Source organism: Callorhinchus milii, unplaced genomic scaffold (genome assembly GCF_018977255.1).
Source record: "Callorhinchus milii isolate IMCB2004 unplaced genomic scaffold, IMCB_Cmil_1.0 Scaffold4, whole genome shotgun sequence".
Lineage (NCBI taxonomy): Eukaryota > Metazoa > Chordata > Chondrichthyes > Chimaeriformes > Callorhinchidae > Callorhinchus > Callorhinchus milii.
In genome coordinates, this window is record NW_024704745.1 from 62,671,108 (window position 1) to 62,691,798 (window position 20,691).

Genomic DNA, 20,691 nt, shown 5'->3' on the forward strand with positions numbered 1-20,691 from the left:
AATGATGATCATTAAAAAGATAGTTTTCATACGTTTTAAATTGGGCATTTACCCACATATGCTGAGCGGAATATCAATCCTCCTTTCATACTCAAACTTCATCATGATTTAAAAACAGTAAAGTCAGGATTTTTTAAAAGAACAGTTAATGCTGAAAATCTGAAATAGAAAACGGTAGAAATGTGCAGCAGTTTAACCAGCAAATAAATACTTTGCTTTTGTCTTCACGTTAGAAGACACAAGAAGTTTACCAGAAATAGAGATGAACCAAGGGGCTAATGATAGGGAGCAACTTAGGGAAATTTACATTAGCAAAGAATTGGTTCTAGGGAAATTGTTGGCATTAAAAAGTGACAAGTCCCCTGGACCTGATGGTTTGCATCCTAGGGTTTTAAAAGAGGTAGCTCATGAGATAGTGGAGGTCTTGTGTCTGATCTTCTAAAATTCTTTGGATTCTGGAGGGGTTCCCATTGATTGGAAGATCGCAAACGTCACACCACTATTTAAGAAGGGTGGGAGAGAAAAGATGGGGAACTATAGACCAGTTAGTCTGACATCGGTGGTAGGGAAAATTCTGGAATCATTAATTAAGGATGTCGTAGTGGGATACTTAGAGGATCACAATATGATTAGACAGAATCAACATGGTTTTACAAAAGGGAAGTCATGCTTAACAAATCTTTTAGATTTTTTTGAGGACATATCAAGTAGATTAGATAGGGTGGAATCAGTGAATGTAGTGTATTTAGATTTCCAAAAGGCATTCGATAAGGTGCGGCATAAAAGGTTGATCCACAAGATTAGGGCCCATGGAATTAAGGGGAATATATTAGCATGGATTGAAGAATGGTTAACGGAAAGAAAACAAAGAGTAGGGATCCTTCTCAGATTGGCGGGATGTGACTAGTGGAGTGCCACAAAGATCAGTGCCTCAACTATTTACAATCTACATCAACAATTTATGGAACTCACTACCGCAAAGGGCTGTTGACGCTCAGTCCTTGAACATATTCAAGACTGAGATTGATAGATTTCTTATTGCAAAAGGGATTAAGGGATATGGGGATAAAGCAGGGTTAGGTTATTAGCTGGAGTTAGATTAGAAGATCAGCCATGATTGAATGGCGGGGCAGGCTTGAAGGGCCGAATGGCCTACTCCTGCTCCTACATGTTATGTTATGAGGACATCAAACTTAATATATCCAAATTTGCGTAAGACACTAAAGTAGGAGGGAGAGTAAACACCGAGGATGACATTAAAAAAATGCAACGAGATATAGATAGGCTAGGTGAGTGGGCAAATAAGTGGCATATGAAGTATAATGTAGGGAAGTGTGAAGTCATCCACCTAGGTGGCAAAAACAGTAGAGCAGATTAATTTTTAGAAGAGGAGAGACTAGATAGTGTTAGCATTCATAGGAACTTGGGTGTCCTTGTACACCAGTCACAAAAAGTTAGTTTGCAAGTACAGAAAGCAATTAGGAAGGCTAACGGTGTGTTGGCGTTTGTTACAAAGGGTTAGAATATAAGAGTAGGGAAGTCTTGCTGCAACTGTATAGGGCCCTAGTGAGACCGCATCTAGAGTATTGTGTGCAGTTTTGGTCTCCTTATTTAAGAAAGGATGTACTCGCCTTCGAGGGGATACAATGTAGATTCACTTGGTTGGTACCTGGGATAAGGGGAGTGAGTTATGAGGATAGGTTGAGCAATTTAGGCCTATATTCTCTATAATCTAGAAGAATGAGAGATGATCTTATAGAAACCTATAAGACTGTTAAGGGGCACGACAGAATAGATAGTGGGAGACTTTTTCCCCTGGTTGGAGAAACTATAAACATGGGTCACAGTCTTAAAATTAGGGGTAAGCCCTTTCACACTGAGTTGAGGAAAAACTTCTTCACTCAGAGGGTAGTGAATTTATGGAATTCTCTACCCCAAAGAGCTGTAGATGCTCAATCCTTGAACATATTCAAGACTGAGATTGATAGATTTCTTGTGGATAAAGGGATTAAGGGATATGGGGATAAGCCAGGTAGGTGGAGTTATAATAGATCAGCCATGATCTTATTGAATGGCGGGGCAGGCTAGAAGGGCTGAATGGCCTACTCCTGCTCCTAACTCTTATGTTCTTATGTTCAAATGAAAGTTTTGAGTGAATATAGAACAACTAAACTGGAGAAGAATCTTAATGAGATTGTGGAAGGGTTTATGTTTGGAAAATACTTCTTCCATTCAAAATCACTACAGAATCCAAGCACTGAATTTGCAAAGCGTGTTCCTACATTACTGCTCCAGTAATTTAGGCAATGAAAGAAATGCCAGCATTACAGCTTGACAGTATAAAAGTGCATTTATGAAGTATGTGATTGTTAATTATACTTCTTTGCTGAAAATAAACAGAGGCTCTTATTTGCAATCCTTCTCTTCCACCCCCCTCCATTGCTCATGTAAGACACTTCTCAATGTAAATTTGAGCAAACTAATTAGAAAGGTCCTGGACTGGAACCTAATTTTGTAGTGCATCCGGTAGTCAAACAGTGGTAAGGGATGTATAATTGGCCTTGGCAGCCCAGCACTGGGGAGCGGTGGGAAGAAGATCCAGATTTCTCATTCGTGATCACAGTTTGTAAAGCCTGGTGGAAATTTACAGTGGACATAAACCCTGCATATTTGGCCATCCTCACCTATGAATAATGGCCATTTGGAAGCCGGCATCTGGCATTCATGGAAGCGCAATCCAACAAGTCAGTCCCTTCAGGAGAAGAGTTTGAGAGGAATATCTTTTTAAAAAATATTCTTGGAATCATTGGAAGCTCAGCGGCTTGACTGAATAGAGTATACACTGAGAGGAACAAGCAATTTACCAGTTGGTCATAGATTTAAATCCTGGGACGGGATCTTAACACATTGATCAACATGAGTTACAAATTTTAACATTTCCTAATATTAACATGGTCCAAGATTAATATCTTGGACATTGTTGGCAATCCATCTGACTAACCCCTTACAATTTTGCAATCTGGCAAATCCACAGACCAGTTACTTCACCCCGCTGTGCACTTCTCATTAGCTTGATACAAGCCGTTCAGCCATGGACAGGGTGATGTCTGTCACACATTATTGCTCTCCCAGAGGAAGCATAGCAGTGAAGATTAAAAATCAACTCTCACCAGGAAATATTTAATTACTCTGGTTTCTGGCAGGGTAAAAGATAGAAATTATGTTAATCAAACTCTGACAAGAGTGGTGTAAAACTTTTATTGGCAATAAAGCTTTTATTGGTTTGTAATTAATGAAGTTCAATTTTATGTATTCAAGATCCTCATCCTCACCTACAAGGCCATTCACGGCCTCGCTCACTCCTACCTCTCTGACCTACTATCCCCCTACCTGCCTGCCCTTACCCTCCGTTCCTCTGGCTCCGGTCTGCTCCACATCCCCCGCCCCAACCGCCATACCATCGGTGGCCGGGCCTTCAGCCTCTCAGCCCCGAGGCTCTGGAACTCCATCCCCCAGTGCCTTCGCCGCCTCCTCCCTTTCCTCCTTCAAGGCCGGTCTCAAGACCTTTCTCTTTGACCGTGCCTTCAGCTCCCCTCTCGACTCTCTACCCCCTCCTCGCTCCCTCCCTTCCCTCCCCTCACCCTGACCTTTTCCCCCTCCTCGCCCCCCCCCCCCCCCTGACCATTTCCCCCTGCTCGGGTCCTGACCCAACTGTACAGGGCCTTGGGACGTCCTCCCGACGTGAAAGGCTCTCTATAAATGGAATCTTGTTGTTGTTGTTGTATGTAGTTTTACTTACGTACTTGCAATCAAAAGAACATACAAGCCGGGTTAAAAGTTTTACTCTTTTGTTACTTTTGACCTCCACATATATTTTGCACAGTTCTTAAATTATTTCAAAATTTAACATACTCGCAGAAACCAAAATTAAAGCTGCGTGAGTAGCAAATGAATGAAATTCATATATATTAATTAATAATGTAATTTCTCTTTATTTAAAGAAATGGAGCACATTTCCATTTTAGAATATTCAGCATTATGTTGGCTGACAGCACTACAAAACAAAATCACTGTTGAAAAGTGGCAAAAGTTGCGCTGCACAGACTCACTTAACGTACATCAATATCAAGAAGCATTTATAGAAAACTGGAAATTATAAATGAATTACCTTACTGTGACAAGGTTTCCCCAAACAGCTGTAAGAGAAACACAAAATTATCACAAACCAAAAAATATAGTTAAACTGACATGGTATATTTGTTACCAAAAAAAATGTTTTATAGTCAGCACACAAAAAATCCCTTGCCTTTTCAATTTTAAAAAGACAATGACTGACGTGGGCCACAAGTTCAAGTTACAGTATCCTGTAGTTGTGGAATAAAAATCTTGGTAAGTGCATTAAAGATTTCTACAATTTCTGAATGTGATGACAAATGCCAGCAGGTAGAGAATAATAATTAGCACAAGTGAACCAAGTATATTCTGAAGTTTGCAATGGGAGAGAGCAAGGAGTGGGTGAAGACGTGTGTGGAATATAAACACTGGCTCGGACTAGTTAGCCAAATGTTCTGTATCTGTGCTGTACATTCTATGTAAATCTATGTAAACTGAAGACCCTCTCCGGCCCTCCCCCCCAGCATGGGAAAAGAAGTCAAACCGGAGGGAAGAGAATGTTGAGAGAGAGGAAAAAACCAGATTTAGTCAATTTAAATAGAGAAACATATATTGGACAAATTGAACATATTAAATTGGGAGCTCCTCCCGTTGTAAAAGCGCTGCACAAATGTAATTTGTTGTTATATACAGGTAGAACCAGAACAAATGTGCAATGCATTCAAGACATGGTATTTTTCAGTCACATTCATAACTGTTTATTTAGTAAACTGCTTTCAGCAAATAGCTTTTGAATTGTATCTACACCTTAGAAATAAAACATATTTCAATTCTTTATGTTTCTTTGCTTTCAAATAAGAATTGAATGTTAAGAGCAATTTACCATGTCATCTGAAAACACTATTTAACTATAGCTCTTATGAGAGGAATCTGTTCTTCGGATGTTTAGGTGGACGTTAAAAATCCCAGGAAGGGATTTTCTCCTGGTATACTGGCAAACAATTTCCTCGATAAAATTGGTCAGTCACTTCACGGCTGTTTGTGGGATACTGTTATGGGTAATTTGGCTGCTGTGTTTGCCTACAAATACACTTACACTTTACCATAACTATAATAATAATAATAATCCTTGCATTTTGATATAGCGCTTTTCACGTCGGGAGGACGTCCCAAAGCGCTTCACAGAACACACTGTGAAGTGAATTGACTGTATATTTGTGGGCGAACGCGGCAGCCAATTGCGCACAGCAATGTCCCACAAACAGTCGTAGATTGAAAATGACCAATTTATTATTGTTTTTGGTTTGGGAGGGATTATTATTAGGCGTATGGAGTAAGGAAACTTGCCCAAGGTTTCGCCCTGACCTGCCTGGAATTGAACTCAGGTCTCTCGCTTTCAAAGCGAGTGCTCTAACCACTGAGCTACAGGACTCCACAACTCTTTGAATGGCTTTGAAAGTTGACGATGTGATAAGGTGCTATATCAAAAACAAGGATTATTATAATTTAAAAGCAAGGAGACATATCTCTTTTGTCTTATGAATTTACCTGCAGCGGCAAGCCCACCTCCGTAGGTAATACAAAGAAAAGTGTATTTCGAAATGCCAAATTTAACTGACCAGTGCTGGGAGTGCGTTACACTGTTGGATCCTTCAGGCGAGACATTAAACCAAGGTCCCACTTGCCTGTTCAGGTGAATGTTGTGCTTACAATTTCTAAACGCTACCCCGCATGAAGGGCGCTACATAAATGCAAGTTCTTGTTATTTTACTATTAAAATCTAATGTGGTTTTCCAAACACGATCAAAACAAATTCAGAAGAAAATTTACTTTGTGGATGATACAATCAATTCAAGACCTTTTAAAACAAGCAACTTTTTTGTGTTATAGTTACCACAGTTAATCCTGCTGCCAAACTGAAATTTAAAACAGACCAAACCTACTGAATGAGATCTTGCAACTTAGAAACATCCAAAGGAGGTGTGTTGGATTGACAGATCCTTCGGATGAGACATTAAACTGAGGTCCCAATTGCCTATTCAGGTGGACATTAAATGTTAAAAGAAGGGAGTTTCTCACAGTGTCCTGGCCAATAAATGAATAAATTGGTCACTCACTCCATGGCTGTTTGTGGGACATTGCTGTGTGCAAACTGGCTGCTGCTTTTCACCCACAAAATAAACAGTCAATCCATTTTACAATATATTCTGTGAAGCACTTTGGGACGTCTCAATGATGTGATAAGGTGCTCTATCAAACTCAAGGATGATTATACTATTATAATATCTAAATTACTTTACCACATTTTAATTCTATTTTTCCATTTATGTCATTAATCTCTCAACTCCCTCTTGAACTTCGCTCTACTGCTTTACTGAAGTTGTGAATGTAATCTTTTTTATTTCTTTAGATCAGGTATTAGGCTTTATCTGTAGTTCATGAGGGCAAGAATGTGAAAGAACTCAAATGCTGCACTGCATCCTGCCTCCCTCATTTAAATAAAAATATTTTCTCTTACAAACATAGGTTTCTTTCATTTTGATTGAACTGCACACTTGGTTAGCTTTCTAGGAGGTACCCGTTTTAAACAGGTTTGTTTCTTCTTACTGGCATGCTGAAATAAAAATGCAATCAGAAAAGAAAGGTTTGCCACAAATTGTGTCAGGTTATGATGAGCATTGGCTGCAGTAAATACTAAAGAATAATGTAATGTACAAGGGCAGGACAGACAGTGTAGCGTATTCAGAGATAAGCTTTGCAGTAAAATTTTGTTCAGATGGATTGAGAGACAGCAAGAAAGACAATTGTAACAGAAAAATAATTCTGTGTTTCCTTGGGGAAAAAAAGGACTTGGAAAAGACAAATTCATTTGTTTTTTCAACAGTTAATTTTTTTTAAAAAAAGGAATTTGATAATTTGAAAAAGAGGAATATTAACAGGTATGGGGAGTGAGCAGGAGTGAGATTAGATGAGGTGGCACATGTAAAGGTAAATATCAGAACTCATGGGCCACATGGCCCATTTCTGTGCTGTAACATTCTAGGATTCCATAACTAGAAATATTCATGAATAGAAAATAGTTCTTACTTAAAACAAACTAATTATGAACTGACATTATTTCAGCAAATAAGAAATTGCTTAGAGACCAAATACTTTGCAGGAAACATGCAAGAACAAATTACAGAGTATGGAAATGTAGATGGAAATGTATTAACTAAATTAAAATAATGTTTCATCATTTTCAAGTCACTCTACACTACGGCAGAGAAGCCAGGTAACCTATTCCTGGTTCTGTCAGTGTACTCTGAAAACAGTCAAGTGCAAGTGCAGACAATTTGGCTGGACATAATGTGACTGCAAAATGTGATTCTGGCGATCACAGAACACAGGAAGATCCAGAACAATTATTTCAGAGATCTTAACTGACAAGCCAGGAATTTCTGATGGTTTACTTTGTAGGAGTTGAGTTGAAACAAATCCCTGTCCCCAGCGATGGGACTGACTTGTCCCTTCAAATGCCGGCAAGCTTGGCTGGCTGGTCTGTCATCAATGCTAGTTTGGAGCACTGCTGACACACCTGGAACTGGATAACTGAAACGGCCACAAGATGTCAATTCAATTCTGATATCCCACTGCCACCCTGGAGTCAGCTCAGCCCCAAGAACACCCCATCCAAACAATGCCCCCCACTCAACAGAGGACAGTCACGAGTCGGTCATTAATTAATAGAGAACAACAACTGGCATTTATATAGCGCCCTTCACGCAGGATAGTGTCTCAGATCACAGCACAGTGGCAGGCCTGAATGCCGAGCAAAGGAGGAGGGGATGGTGACCATAGAGGACCATAGATCAAAAGGATGAAGAGGACATGAGCTGGAGGGATTGAGGCAGGGAGTTCCAGAGATTAGGGGCATAGTGCCTGAAGAAAACGAGCAGAGGAGTGGGATACGAACAGGTCAAAGAGGTAGGAAGGTGCTAGGATGTTAAGGGGTTTGCACGTGAGGGTGAGGCTGAACCGCACCAGAGAGGGGGGAGGTGACCGTAGGCAGAGTCGAAGAGAAAGTTCTTGAAGTGCGATCTGAAAGTGGGGGCGGCAGGGGTGTAGCAAAGCAGAGGGATTAAGGCAGAGTTCTAGAATTAGACAGATTCCAGACCAGTGCCGAGTGTCTGCAAGAAACCAGGGCAGGAAGTAACAAAGGCTTGGATGAAGGTTTCAGTAACATTAGGTGTGAGGTACGGCCGGAGGCAGACATTGTGACAAAGGTGGAGGAAAGCAGATCTAATTATGTGGGGTAAGCACAGCTGGGGTTTAAGTCAGATGTCAAGGCTCCACACAGGTTCAGTGAGTTTTAAAAATAAACCAGGAAGGCTGAGGAAGGTTGGAGCCAGAGGTAAGGAGATGTTGACTGGAGCCAAAGAGAATGGTTTCTGTCTTATCAATGTGTAACTGCAGAAAGTTGATATTCATCCAGGCCTTGATGTCTCACAAGCTGGCAGACAGAACAGCAGTGGAGTTGGTATCGCAACTGGAGGAAGAAAAATAGGCATCTAACAAGCACAAGTTTGATCACTCACTCTCTTGGGTAAAAAAAATGAAGAAACTCAGATATGATATGTGAACTGAACACAAAATAGTTCCTTAAATAATATTTCAATAATCAAAGAGGGAAGTTTTCAGGAAACATTCAAAGAGATAGAGAGGGTGAGTCAATTTGGGGCAGATTTAGGGACTGAGTTCTAAAGCTTCTGCTCCAACCACCTCAACTTTGAAAGCTTGGCCACGGATGGTGGAGCGAGAAAGATGAACAGAACTGAGTTTGCTAAGTGGAGGGGTAAGCAGCAAAATGAGATTGGGGAAGGGCACAGAGATATAGAGGGATTGGGCTGTGTAGAGATTTTAGGCAGGAATAAGAATCTTAAAATCAGCCTGTGGAGCCTGGCAAAGACGGAGGTGATATGTATGAAAAGTTTAGAAAGGATAAGAGTGAATTTTGGATGAGCTGGTAGGTTGTGGAGCCTCATGATAATAATAATCCTTGCATTTGATTTGGCGCTTTCATGTCTTCTAGCGTCTCAAAGAGCTTCACACAATATACTGTAAAGTGAAATGACTGTATATTTGTGGGCGAAACGCGGCAGCCAATTGCGCACAGCAGTGTCCCACAAAGAGTCGCGGATTGAAGTGACCAATTTATTATTGTTTTTTTTCCTTGAGGGATTATTATCAGGCGTGTGGAGTAAGGAAATTTGCCCAAGATTTCGCCCTGCCGGGAATCAAATCCAGGTTTCTCACTTGTGAGGTGAGTGCTCTAACCACTGATCTACAAGACTAGCTACAATACCATTGTGAAGTGCATTTCCTTCACAAAATGATGTTTGCAGTGCTTCCTGCGCATTGCAGATGTGTAGGAAGTGTTGTTAGTGGCACTTCCTGCACATATACAAAAGAAGTTGTCAGCAGCTACCTGACAACTTGGAAGTTTTGTCATTTTTTTTAGCAGAGGAAGTGACTAGTCAGCACTGAAAGCCAGATGTACTGTGCTTTTTGTTAGCACAAGTTTACAATACACCCACACTAAAAACAGGATTGGGTTATACTGTAGGGCGCTATAACCGGGTTCCCCTGCATTTGAGGAAAATATTGAAGGATACAGAGAAAAAACAAGTGAGTGTAGAAAGCGCCAGTATGAAGCTCGAATCAACATAGACACAATGAGTGTTTGTGTTGTAAGCATTGTATGATTCTATATATTTTATTAATGAAAACAATTGATGACCATGGAATTCTAACCTGCAATAGATGTTGAGCAAGCATTTGGTCAATCCTGCGGCAGAACTACATTCACTTTATCAACTCCCAAACATAATAATAACTATAACCCTTGCAATTAGCATAGAGCCTTTCATGTCGGGAGGACGTCTCAAAGCGTTTCATTAGATTTACTGTGAAGTAGAGCAACTGTGTATTTGTGGGTCAACGCAGCAGCCAATTTGCACACAGCAATGTACCACAAACAGCCATGAAATGAATGACCAATTTTATTTGAGGGATGGTTGGCCAGGACACCGGGACAAACTCCCTTCTCTTTTCAAATGGTGCTATGGGATTTTAAACTTCTCCCTGAACAGGCAGATGGAACCTCGGTTTAATGTCTCATCCGTCATCAAAATACAACATTCATCATACCTTCAAGTTACTCTATACACAAAGATGGGTATTTTATTACTCGCTTTAAAAATAATAATCCTTGCATTTGATAAATGCCTTTCGTATCAGAAGGATGTCTCAAAGAATTTTATGAAGTGTAGTGACTACTTTGTAGGCAAAGACAGCAGCCATTGTGCATATCAATGTTCCCCAAAGCCACAAAATAACCACTTTATCTAGAGGATTGCTGTCCAGGACACTGAAAGAAACTTCCTTCTCTTTTTGAACAGTGCCAAAGTATCTTTAACATTCACCTGAACAGACGGACACTCAGTTTTAATACACCAAATCCCTTTATTGGGAATGTCAGCCCTCACTATGTGAATCCAAAGTCCTAAAATGGAGCTCATCAAAAAACTCAGAAACTATACTGCCAATATCTGAACCAGGCTGATATAAAATAAAACACAAATATAACCTGCTTTTGAATCCACACTATGATTCAAACTCTCAGATTCCAGATTCCTAGTCAACTATTCCCAAAAGAACTGTGCATGTGGCACAGTTGTAAATTATCATTGAACATGTTGTGGACAGCATGCATCTTTACCCCAAATAAAGACGAACCTTTAACAATTAAAACCTTTGTAATTGTCATTGGGGCCAATTCAATTTCTTCAACATATATATGCTACTATATATGCACACAAGGTAAAGGGAAAAGACGCAGCTTTGGAAAAAAACACAAGGAAATAATAACTTTACAGTTATAGAAATGAGTTTCAAACTACACCTGAGTCCAGTAGCCACAATTAAGTAAATTTTACAGAGATTGCAAGAGGAAATGTTACACAAAATATCAACTTGTGACTGAAAAAACAAGCAAGACCCGCAATAAGATCTTGCAAGCGAGTTGACGCGATTACATTTCATTTCGTCTGCAAAAATGACAGTCGGGTTTTTTTTGCGGGGATAGCATTCCTCCGGTTGCAAAAAAAAATGAGCCATTTGTGACCAAAGAAACCCGGCGATGGAATAAGTGCGCGGGGAGTTGCTGAGAACCCCAACAAGTGCCAGACAGCCATCACTGAAGTCCATAAATATAACTGTAGTGAGTAAATGCAATGGTTATTGGTATAACTGCGCACTGGGCTCACACCCCAGGGGGAGCCAGGGAGGCGGCCCCTGCTGATCCCTCGGGGTCTCTCTCTCTCTCTCTCTGCCTCTGGGACACCAACGGTTTTCCCTCAGCCTCTCTGCCGTCCCGCCCCCCCCACCCCCCGTCCCCCCGGTAACGTGCGGGTAGGTACGGTTTGGCCAACCCGCGGTGTGTGAGTGAGTGCGTGTGCGAGGCTGCGCTTGTGGCCGCTCCCCAGACCGGCCCTGTCTACTCACAGGCGATGTAGGCGAGCAGCGCGAGGGCGATCAACAGCTTCATCATCCTGCGGTTGAGGGCACCGAACAGAGGCTCCAACCTCTTCCTCACCATCCTCCGCGCACAGCCGCCCGCTTCCAGGTGAACCGCCTGCGCATGCGCGCCCCGCTGCGGCCGCCCACCTCCGCCGACACCCCCCCATCCCTCCCGCCCCGGGGCATTGTGGGATAGCGTCAGTCCTCCACCGCTCCACGCGGGGTCCTCCCGCTGCAGCCCCCGAGCGACCCTGGGCCGCCTTGGGCGGGTTTTTTTTTTGGTGGCACTTGGCGTGAAAAGTCGGCTCCGGCCTCGTTTTTTTTTAATTTTTTTTATTTTATTTATTTTTTAAAAAAACGATTTAACCCGTTCAAAACGCGTTGAAGACCTTTCGCTGACCTAATTCGGTCACTCTGCTCGCAACAGCAGGCAACGCATCATATTGGGCTACTTTTGGGCGAGAAATTTTTGGTGGCTTTTGGGGACTGCAGATGTGTTTTTAATCGTTTGGCAATCCCGCCCCGGGATGGGGAAGAGGAAGGATGAAGACCAGGGTTTTACTTCACGAGATTGGTTTGGAGGAAAGGCAGCCGTTCCCCCTGTTTGATTTCCTCCCTCCAGGCAATGGCGGGACTGGCTCCCCCGAAAAGGGGAGCCGAAAGGATCGTCACACAAAATAAAATAGGGACGTCGACTTGCGAGTGGCGCCAACAAGAATAGAATCATACAATTATACGGCACAGAAGGAGGCCGTTCGGCCCATTGGGTCTGTGCCGGCTCTTTGAAAAGAGCTATCCAAATTAATCCCACTCCCCCGCTCTCTCCCCATAGTGCTGCAAACTTGTCCTCCCCCAAATAATGATCTACTTCTCTCTTAAAAGTTGTTATCGAATCGGCTTCCACCACCCTTTCAGGCAATGCATTCCAGATCCGAACAACTCCGCGGTGTGAAAACATTTCTCCTCACCCTCCCCTGTGTTTCTTGTTTTAACAACTATTTTAAATCGGTGACCTCGGGTTACCGACCCACCCACCAGTGGAAATAAAAGAACAATAGAGTGAAACCCCATCATACTGTGCTCTGGGTGTCTGGAATTCTAATAATAATTATCTTTGCATTTGCTTTGGCGCCTTATGTCACTGGGACGTCGTTAGATGTCTCAAAGCGCTTTACAGAATATAAAGTGGATTGACTATATTTTGTGGAATTCAAACCTTGCCGGACCAGGCCCGAAACCGAAAGATTAATAAACGTTTCCGTTATTGCTTTCTTGTACTCACAGGATTCAGACAATTACGATGCTGGTATTGATATTGAAATTTTACTTAGCTGGATCATCGGACCAGATCTTCCCATGCCTCCTATCCCAACCCCCCGCTTTAGTCCAGCTAGCTGGGCTTTTAACTATTTTAACTATTTTATTCCACATCAAGTGTAAATTGACAACAAAATCTTTTATTATCAAAATAACATTAAAAATTTGAAGAAAGAAGAACATTCCAACATAAAAATAATTTCATCCAACTAATTTAAGATCCTCACACTCATGTTCAAATCCATTCATTCCTGGCATCTCCTCACCTCTCTGACCTCCTAACTCCCCAATCCAACAACCGGCGCCTGCGCTCGACTGGCCCGGCTTCCTGCTCATCCCTCGCACCCTCCGCTCCACCATTGGAAGTCGCAAATTCAGCCATTACGCCCTAAAACTTCCTCCGGCTTGCTCCCCTTTTTGAAGTCCTGCCTGAAAACCTTCCTTTTCGACTGTGCTTACGGTCACCTGCCCCCCAGCTCGGAGTTAGACTCCGCCATTGTTAAGTGCTCTGGGACGCTACCCTGCATGCCAGTTGTAATAAAAGGCATCTGCTAGGCAATTATGTCAACAATTTTTGATTGTCAAGGTTTACAACAAAGTTTTTTCCATGTACATCATATCTAGGGCCAGATTAAGGGATCTGGAGGCCCTAAACCAGATCATGTTTGTGGGCCCTTTGTTCTATATATGCAAAATAAGAAAACTATGCCTTATTAAAAGAAGAGAGAAGAGAGTTTCTCTTTCCCAGTGTCCCGGCCAAATAAAATTCCCTAAATAAAATTGGTCCCTCGCTCCATGGCTGTTTGTGGGACAATGCTGTGCGCAAACTGGCTGGCACATTTCGCCCCCAAAATACACAGTGTATTCTGTGAAGTACTTTGGCATGTCTCATTGATGTGATAAGGCACAACATCAAACGCAAGGATTATTTTTATTATAGAAGATTTTCTTGCTAGTTTATAGTTGCAAACATATCACCATGTGATCAAAAAGTGTACATGTCAAATCATGCTGAATAGGCAGGATTGTGAATACATTCAATCTATCCTGAATCATTGTAGATCTGAGTTAGGTTTTGATGAGACTTATCTTTGAGAATGAGCGTTCACCTGCAGACTATTACAGGTAGTGTTAAACATGTTAAGGACAACTGAAACATTTGGAAATGTTGATGCCATCACGTGATTCTGTTTCATATACTTCAGTATTATTTGTGGAGTTTTCTCGCACTCAATATATAATATGAAATCCAGAAATTGCTCAAATTCATCAACACTGTCTGGATCAAAATATTTGTTAATCAGATGTGCTGAAGCTTTGCTGAATCATTTTCGGCAATTGCTTGGAGGAATGTAAAGTCAATGGAAATCTGGTTAGATGCTGGTTGACGCAATCATACAGAGGTGTTTTTTGTGGTGTACATTTATGACACAGGAGGCATTTTGTTCTTTGCAATGTTTTCAATATCATCAAACCTGTCCCTCAACTCAGTAACAAAATCTTCAAGGGACAGAAACATAGGAGTAGCAGCTGTCATGTCCACTTCTGTGCCCTGCAGGAGAATGAAATCACTGTAGAATCATGTTCCAAAGTTCACACATGAAAACAGTTTCAAGTTGTTGACATGCAGCAACAAGAGTTCTGGTTGTAAGTCTTTTATCTGCAGGCTCTTGTTCCTCAACTGCTAGACTCCAGGGCACAGAAGAAATTACCATTGTTCAACAACAAAGCTTTGATGGACACAGCATGGCAATGCCATCATGTCTTCAGTGTAAGAACCCATCTATTCTCATTTGCGCCAAGACCATCTGTTGAAGTGTTCTATCATTTTACAGACTCTGCTACAACTGTGTAGATTTGCTGCCATGTGACCATTGCCACACAGCAATTAACACTTGCTGTGCCAACAACATTAATTAAATGGGCTGCACATACACAGGTAGAGGGTTTAGCTCCTTTATTCTTGCAGGTAAACCTGTGTATCATCCAGACATGTGGACTGTATTATTCAATGGATCAACTTTGGTATTTTATTCAGAATGTCCTTATTTGCTTCTTCTCGCAACTGCTTGCACTTGCCTTTTTCAATTTCATTAAGATATGTTCGATTCTGCTAGACATGGCAAACCTGTAGAATAAAGTCGCATGTTTATTTCTAAATAAACATAAAAAGATAATTTAAAAGCATGTAAAGTTGCAAATGACATGAAACATGGATTAAAAAATTGATTTACCTACAGTTTTCAAGCCAAAATTGATTGCCCAGGGCGAAACGTTGGGCAAGTTTCCTTACTCCACACGCTTCTATTTACATAGCAGTAAGTAGGAAACCGAATGTTAATCAATTGGGGGATCGCTTTTCCAGGGAAATAATTCTTTAAACTTTTTTTTAAAAAAGTAATAACTTGGTCACTCAATCCATGACTGTTTGTGGGACACTGCTGTGTGCAATTGGCTGCCGCATTTCACCCACAAAATATACAGTTGATTCACTTTTACAGTATATTCTGTGAAGTGCTTTGAGACGTCTTTGAAGACGTGATATGCTTCAGTGCCAAAACTAGGTTGACATAAAGGAAAGTAGATGTTTTTGCATCTCTGACGTTTTTGCCAAAGACTCTCCATAAAAGGCACCTAGTGATGGACAAAGGCATATGTTTACTCGGCCTAAAGAGGTCATAGAACTCGAAAATGTTTCTGCTTGCCACCCTGCGCAGTCTAGTTCAGAAGTTCCATTTAAAGCCTGACAAAGTTTTTAAACATGTCGGTGGAACTCAGCAGTTTTGGCTTTCATACTCAACTGAGAAGAAGGCATTATTTTGTACAGCTTTGGCTGTATTTCCTGAGGCGTCTCTCACTTGAGATGAAATTGGGTTAGCTGACTGCGTAATGATTCTCAATCCACAACACTGGTGTATAATGTAACTCCTTTATTCTACTCCCAACAATCCAATACATCGATCATAAACCCACACCAGTTGTGCTCCCAGATTCCCTCTCTGCACTTCCTAGTCTCTTTCATTGGTTTCCAATTAATTGTCTACTTTCTCTTAAAGAGTTATCCAACATCTTCCCCTTTTTAGTTTTTCTTTCTTTTTCTCTTTTTTTCTGTGTCTCATTCAATTTTTGAGCTTGTTTTTCCTGTTCTTCCTGACTTGGTGGTTCTTGCTGTTTGTTTCACCCCCTGATCTTACTTCATTGTACTCACAGTCCAGGCTGATATTCTGTTACAATGTCCCCATGCTGCTTGTGGGAATTTGCAAATTGACTGCCATATTTGCCTACAGAATACTACAATTTACAGTAAATCCTGTGAAGCATTTTGAGACATCTGGATAATATGACATGTCAAATGCAAGGATTATTATGGAGCTAAAACCATGGAGGGGAGAATGAAAATTTACAAAGAATGTACAGCACAGAAACAGGCTACTTAGTCCAACCTGATCCTACCAGTGTTTATACTCCACGTGAGTCTCCACTCACTCCTTACTCCCTCTCATACCTTCTGTTCCGCTCTCTCTGATGTGAAGATCTACCTTCCTCTTAAATGCATCTATACTATCTAAGGAATACAAGGATATCTAAAGCTTATGAAGCATTTTTTTAAAAATATGGAACTATTTATTATTTTAATGTGTGATCTGTAACTTTGTATGGAGTTCTTTAGCTTAGTCATTAGAGCATTTGCCTCGCAAGTGAAAGACCTGGATTCGAGTCCCGGGCCAGGGCTAAACGTTGGGCTTATTTCACAGTTTCTTTACTCCACATTCCTCTATTTCCCAAGCATTTAGTAGGAACCCAGATGTTGGTCGATTAGCAGATTGCTTTCTAGGGCTAATAATTCCTTCAAAGAAATTTAAAATAATATAATAATAATTTGCTCACTCAATTCAAGAATGTTAATGGGACATTGCTGTCACGTTTTGCCCACAAGATATACAGTCAATTCACTTTACAGTATGTTCTGTGAAGTGCTTTGAAATGTCTCGAAGACTTGATAAGGCACTATAGCAAATGAAAGGATTATATTATTATTATTATTTATACTTCCTGCTTTGAATTGCTGTTATCCAAGGTTAAGGAGACCTCGGGAGATATTCATAAACTGCATATGTAGAGCTCCACCAAACAAGGTTAATTTATAAATGATGTCAATCACAATTCAAACACCTGACTTTTTTTAATAACATAAAAAACACATAAAAAACGGTTACATAAAAATTCTTGTCTGGTACAAAGGGCTACCCAAGAACTTTTAAGGGACCATTTTTGAATAAGGAATGATTTGAATACAATTGCCTACATTTATGTCGAAGAATCAATAGACAGGTCAGATCAAATTGATGCCTTGGCAAACCACTTCGCATTCAATTTATGTTCTTAGACACACTTTCGAAGAAGTATTGGTCCATCAAAAGATAATGGAGCTATTGAGTTTCCATTCTTTGAAAAGTAGAGATGTCAGCTTTACATGTTTAGGCCACCCCCCACCGGAACCCACATTGCAGGACAGCCCCCCACCCCACCATATAGAGAGACAGAGGCTCGCTCATCACCCCTCACTGTTATCGCTTGTAACTAGCTGAGGTTCTTTCATCTAGTGAAAGTGAAAGTCTCGTGTGAGTTGAGGCGGGGTGGGGAGGGGGAAGGACTGAAGGAAAGGAGGGGAAGGAAAGGGGAGGAATGAAAGGGGGAAAAGATGGGGAAACAATTCCTTTCGGTTAGTTTACACCTGTTGTCTCTTTCGAATTTCACAGCAAAAAACATTTTATTTGTGAAAAAAGATGCACATTCTCTTTCTTTCTCTCTCTCTTTGCACCTCACTGAATCTGCCACTGCTGTAAGTAATGGTCCATGACGTAGCAATATGGGGTAAGTTCATCATTATGTTGTTGTCTGGGTCCATAAATTCTGACCCTAGCAAAGGGTAGGGTGGTCCTAGCTGGACAAGCTACGGGAAACTTGTCATACAATGATCTCAATGGCAAGCTAATTAATGTTAACTTTGAATTCCCCGAGCCTTGTGTTTTGCCAATCCATGTTTAATACTCAGTGGAATTAGATAAGCAGGGTACGTCCCTCCAGGGACAGTGTGCATATTCCATTCCAAACACCACAAATTTTCCATGTATAAGTGGCTTAGAAATGTGGAATTCTCAGTCAGGTTTGGATATTCTTAAGCATAGTGATGAGTTTCCTCATGACACCTGGCTCACCAAGAATAAAAATATTTGGTGAGTTTATCTAGAGAATAGCTGAACCATACAGACTAGGAAAATCCCAGCTTCCTTTGTGGTATTAAGGGTAGTATAATTGGTCTCAGCACTTTAGGTTCTGGAGGAAGAAAAACATTCAGGGTTCCTTGCTGAAGGTGTATCTGTTTGCTGACTTTGGGTGAGGAAAACATTGGGATTGGATTTTACTCTGCAGTTAAAAATAATTGTCAAGGATCACTCATGAATAATGACCACTTGCAGGAGGTGCCAGAAGGTGGTCCATGTCAGTGGAATTGTATGTGAGTGGAAGGCAAAATAAATGAAATACTTTGGGGAACAAATGGGTGAGGATCAAATTGATGGGAACAATTGGTAGAACAAACATTGTGCTTAACATTATCATCCATTATTACACAAAACTAGATTTGGATTTAAACTGTTTTTCTACCTTCAATGTTAGAAAAACAACTCTGACGCTTGTAATCTGAGGAAGATATAATACTGAAGATATAATACTGAACAATTATAAGGAGTTTTTATTCTTATTATAAGGATTATAAGGAATGTTAGAATAGTCATGTACTGTAATATTTACTTACACTATCTGCTGTAATGGTGCACGGCAGATAGTGTAAGTAAATATTACCTTCAAATGATTTCCATAGTGATAGTGTCTGTGTAACATTTCCTCATCCTGCAACATTGATGAGGGGATTTGATAGGTGAACAAGCAGAAACTATTTCCAATGGTGGGTGGGTCAGTAACCCAAGGACACCGATTTAAAATAGTTGTTAAAAGAAATAGAGGGAGGGTGAGGAGAATTTTTTTCACACAGTGAGTTGTTCGGATCTGGAATACATTGCCTGAAAGGGTGGTGGAAGCCGATTCGATAACAACTTTTAAGAGAGAAGTAGATCATTATTTGGGGGAGGACAAGTTTGCAGCACTATGGGGAGAGAGCGGGGGAGTGGGATTAATTTGGATAGCTCTTTTCAAAGAGCCGGCACAGACCCAATGGGCCGAATGGCCTCCTTCTGTGCTGTATAATTCTATGATTCTATTCTTTTTGGCGCCACTCATAAATCGATGTCCCTATTTTATTTTATGTGACAATCCTTTTGGCTCCCCTTTTCGGGGGAGCCAGTCCACCATTGCCTGGAGGGATGAAATCAAACAGGTGGAACAGCTGCCTTCCTCCAAACCAATCTTGTGAAGTAAAACTCTGGTCTTCATCCTTCCTCTTCCCCATCCTGGGCAGGATTGCCAAAAATTAAAATACATTTGTAGGGCTATAGGGAGAGAGCGGAGGATTGGGATTGATTTGGATAGCTCTTTTCAAAGAGCTGGCACAGACACAATGAGCCAAATGCCCTCCTTCTGTGCTGTATAATTCTATGATTCTACGATTCTATGACCAAAGACTGAAGATTATTTGCCAGGATAACAGGAGAAACTGCCTTCCCCTTTCAAATAGTTTCCAAGTATATGTAACCTGCATTACATTAAATATATTTATTAATGACATTAATTTGTATGTATCAACATCGAGAACAGCAGGAAACCTGATTGAAAGATTGCTTTCAGGTAATGTCCCAATGTTTTACAGGGTAGTCCGTTTTAAAATTGTAATGCAATTTAGTCTAAACATATATATGTGTTGATATATTATATGTTATGCATGCTATATGTTTGTATTATGTTTATCTGTTTTTAGTTTTTGATTATAAGTTTCAAAAATATATTATAAATTCTGAAGTGTTTCTAGCAGCATGATGATATGTGGTGCCATGTAAAAATGTAACCCATTTCCATCACTTTTAGCTTAATATATTTATAGAAGGCAATATGCACATAAACATTACTGAGTACTCTGGGTAGGAACATTTTGAGATTGGTAATGCCTAAAGAAGCAAGATATCATCAGTATTTATAACTATATAATAATAATATAATAATAATCCTTGCATTGAATATAACGCCTTGTCACATCTTTGAGACATCTCAAAGCGCTTCACAAATTATTAGTTTTTGTTTGAAAGGATTATTACTCCCGGAAAGGAGTCCATAAATCGACCAACAGCTAGATTCCTAGTTTGAGGACCAGTTCTGATGAAAGGTCATAGACCTGAAACCTTAACTCATTTTCCTCTCTCTATAGATGCTGCCTGACCTACTGCATGTTCCCAGCGACTTCTGTTTTTACTTCTAGGTAAACAGAGGCATGTGGAGTAAGGAAACTTGCCTAGGGTTTTATCCTGCGGATATCACTGGATTGATTTTAATTTCATATGTCTGAGTTAAATTGCATTATTCAACATATTAACAAGACTGAACTCGCAGCAGTTGGGTTGTGTTGATTAAGGTGATGAGTTTCTGCGTGTTCACAGACACCCAACTGACAAACAAAGACGTTTCAGCTTGTATCTGTTAAGTGTACTGCAAAGAACATCATATGTAAAATTATTATCTATGATTTTAAAA

The 20,691-nt window shown here is 40.6% G+C and overlaps 1 protein-coding gene across 2 annotated transcripts in view; it reads right to left on the reverse strand.

Moving 5' to 3' along the window:
• Nucleotides 1-11,835, reverse strand: part of uxs1 (UDP-glucuronate decarboxylase 1) — a 44,724-nt gene extending 32,889 nt beyond the window's left edge. For both annotated transcript variants that reach the window (XM_007885045.2, XM_007885059.2), the window contains exons 1-2: nt 11,659-11,835; nt 4,169-4,196 (exon numbers count right to left, since the gene is read on the reverse strand). In XM_007885045.2, the coding sequence (XP_007883236.1) occupies nt 4,169-4,196; nt 11,659-11,752 (122 nt within the window). In that variant the 5' untranslated portion in view covers nt 11,753-11,835. The remainder of the gene's footprint in view (nt 1-4,168; nt 4,197-11,658) is intronic.
• Nucleotides 11,836-20,691: the final 8,856 nt, after the last annotated feature.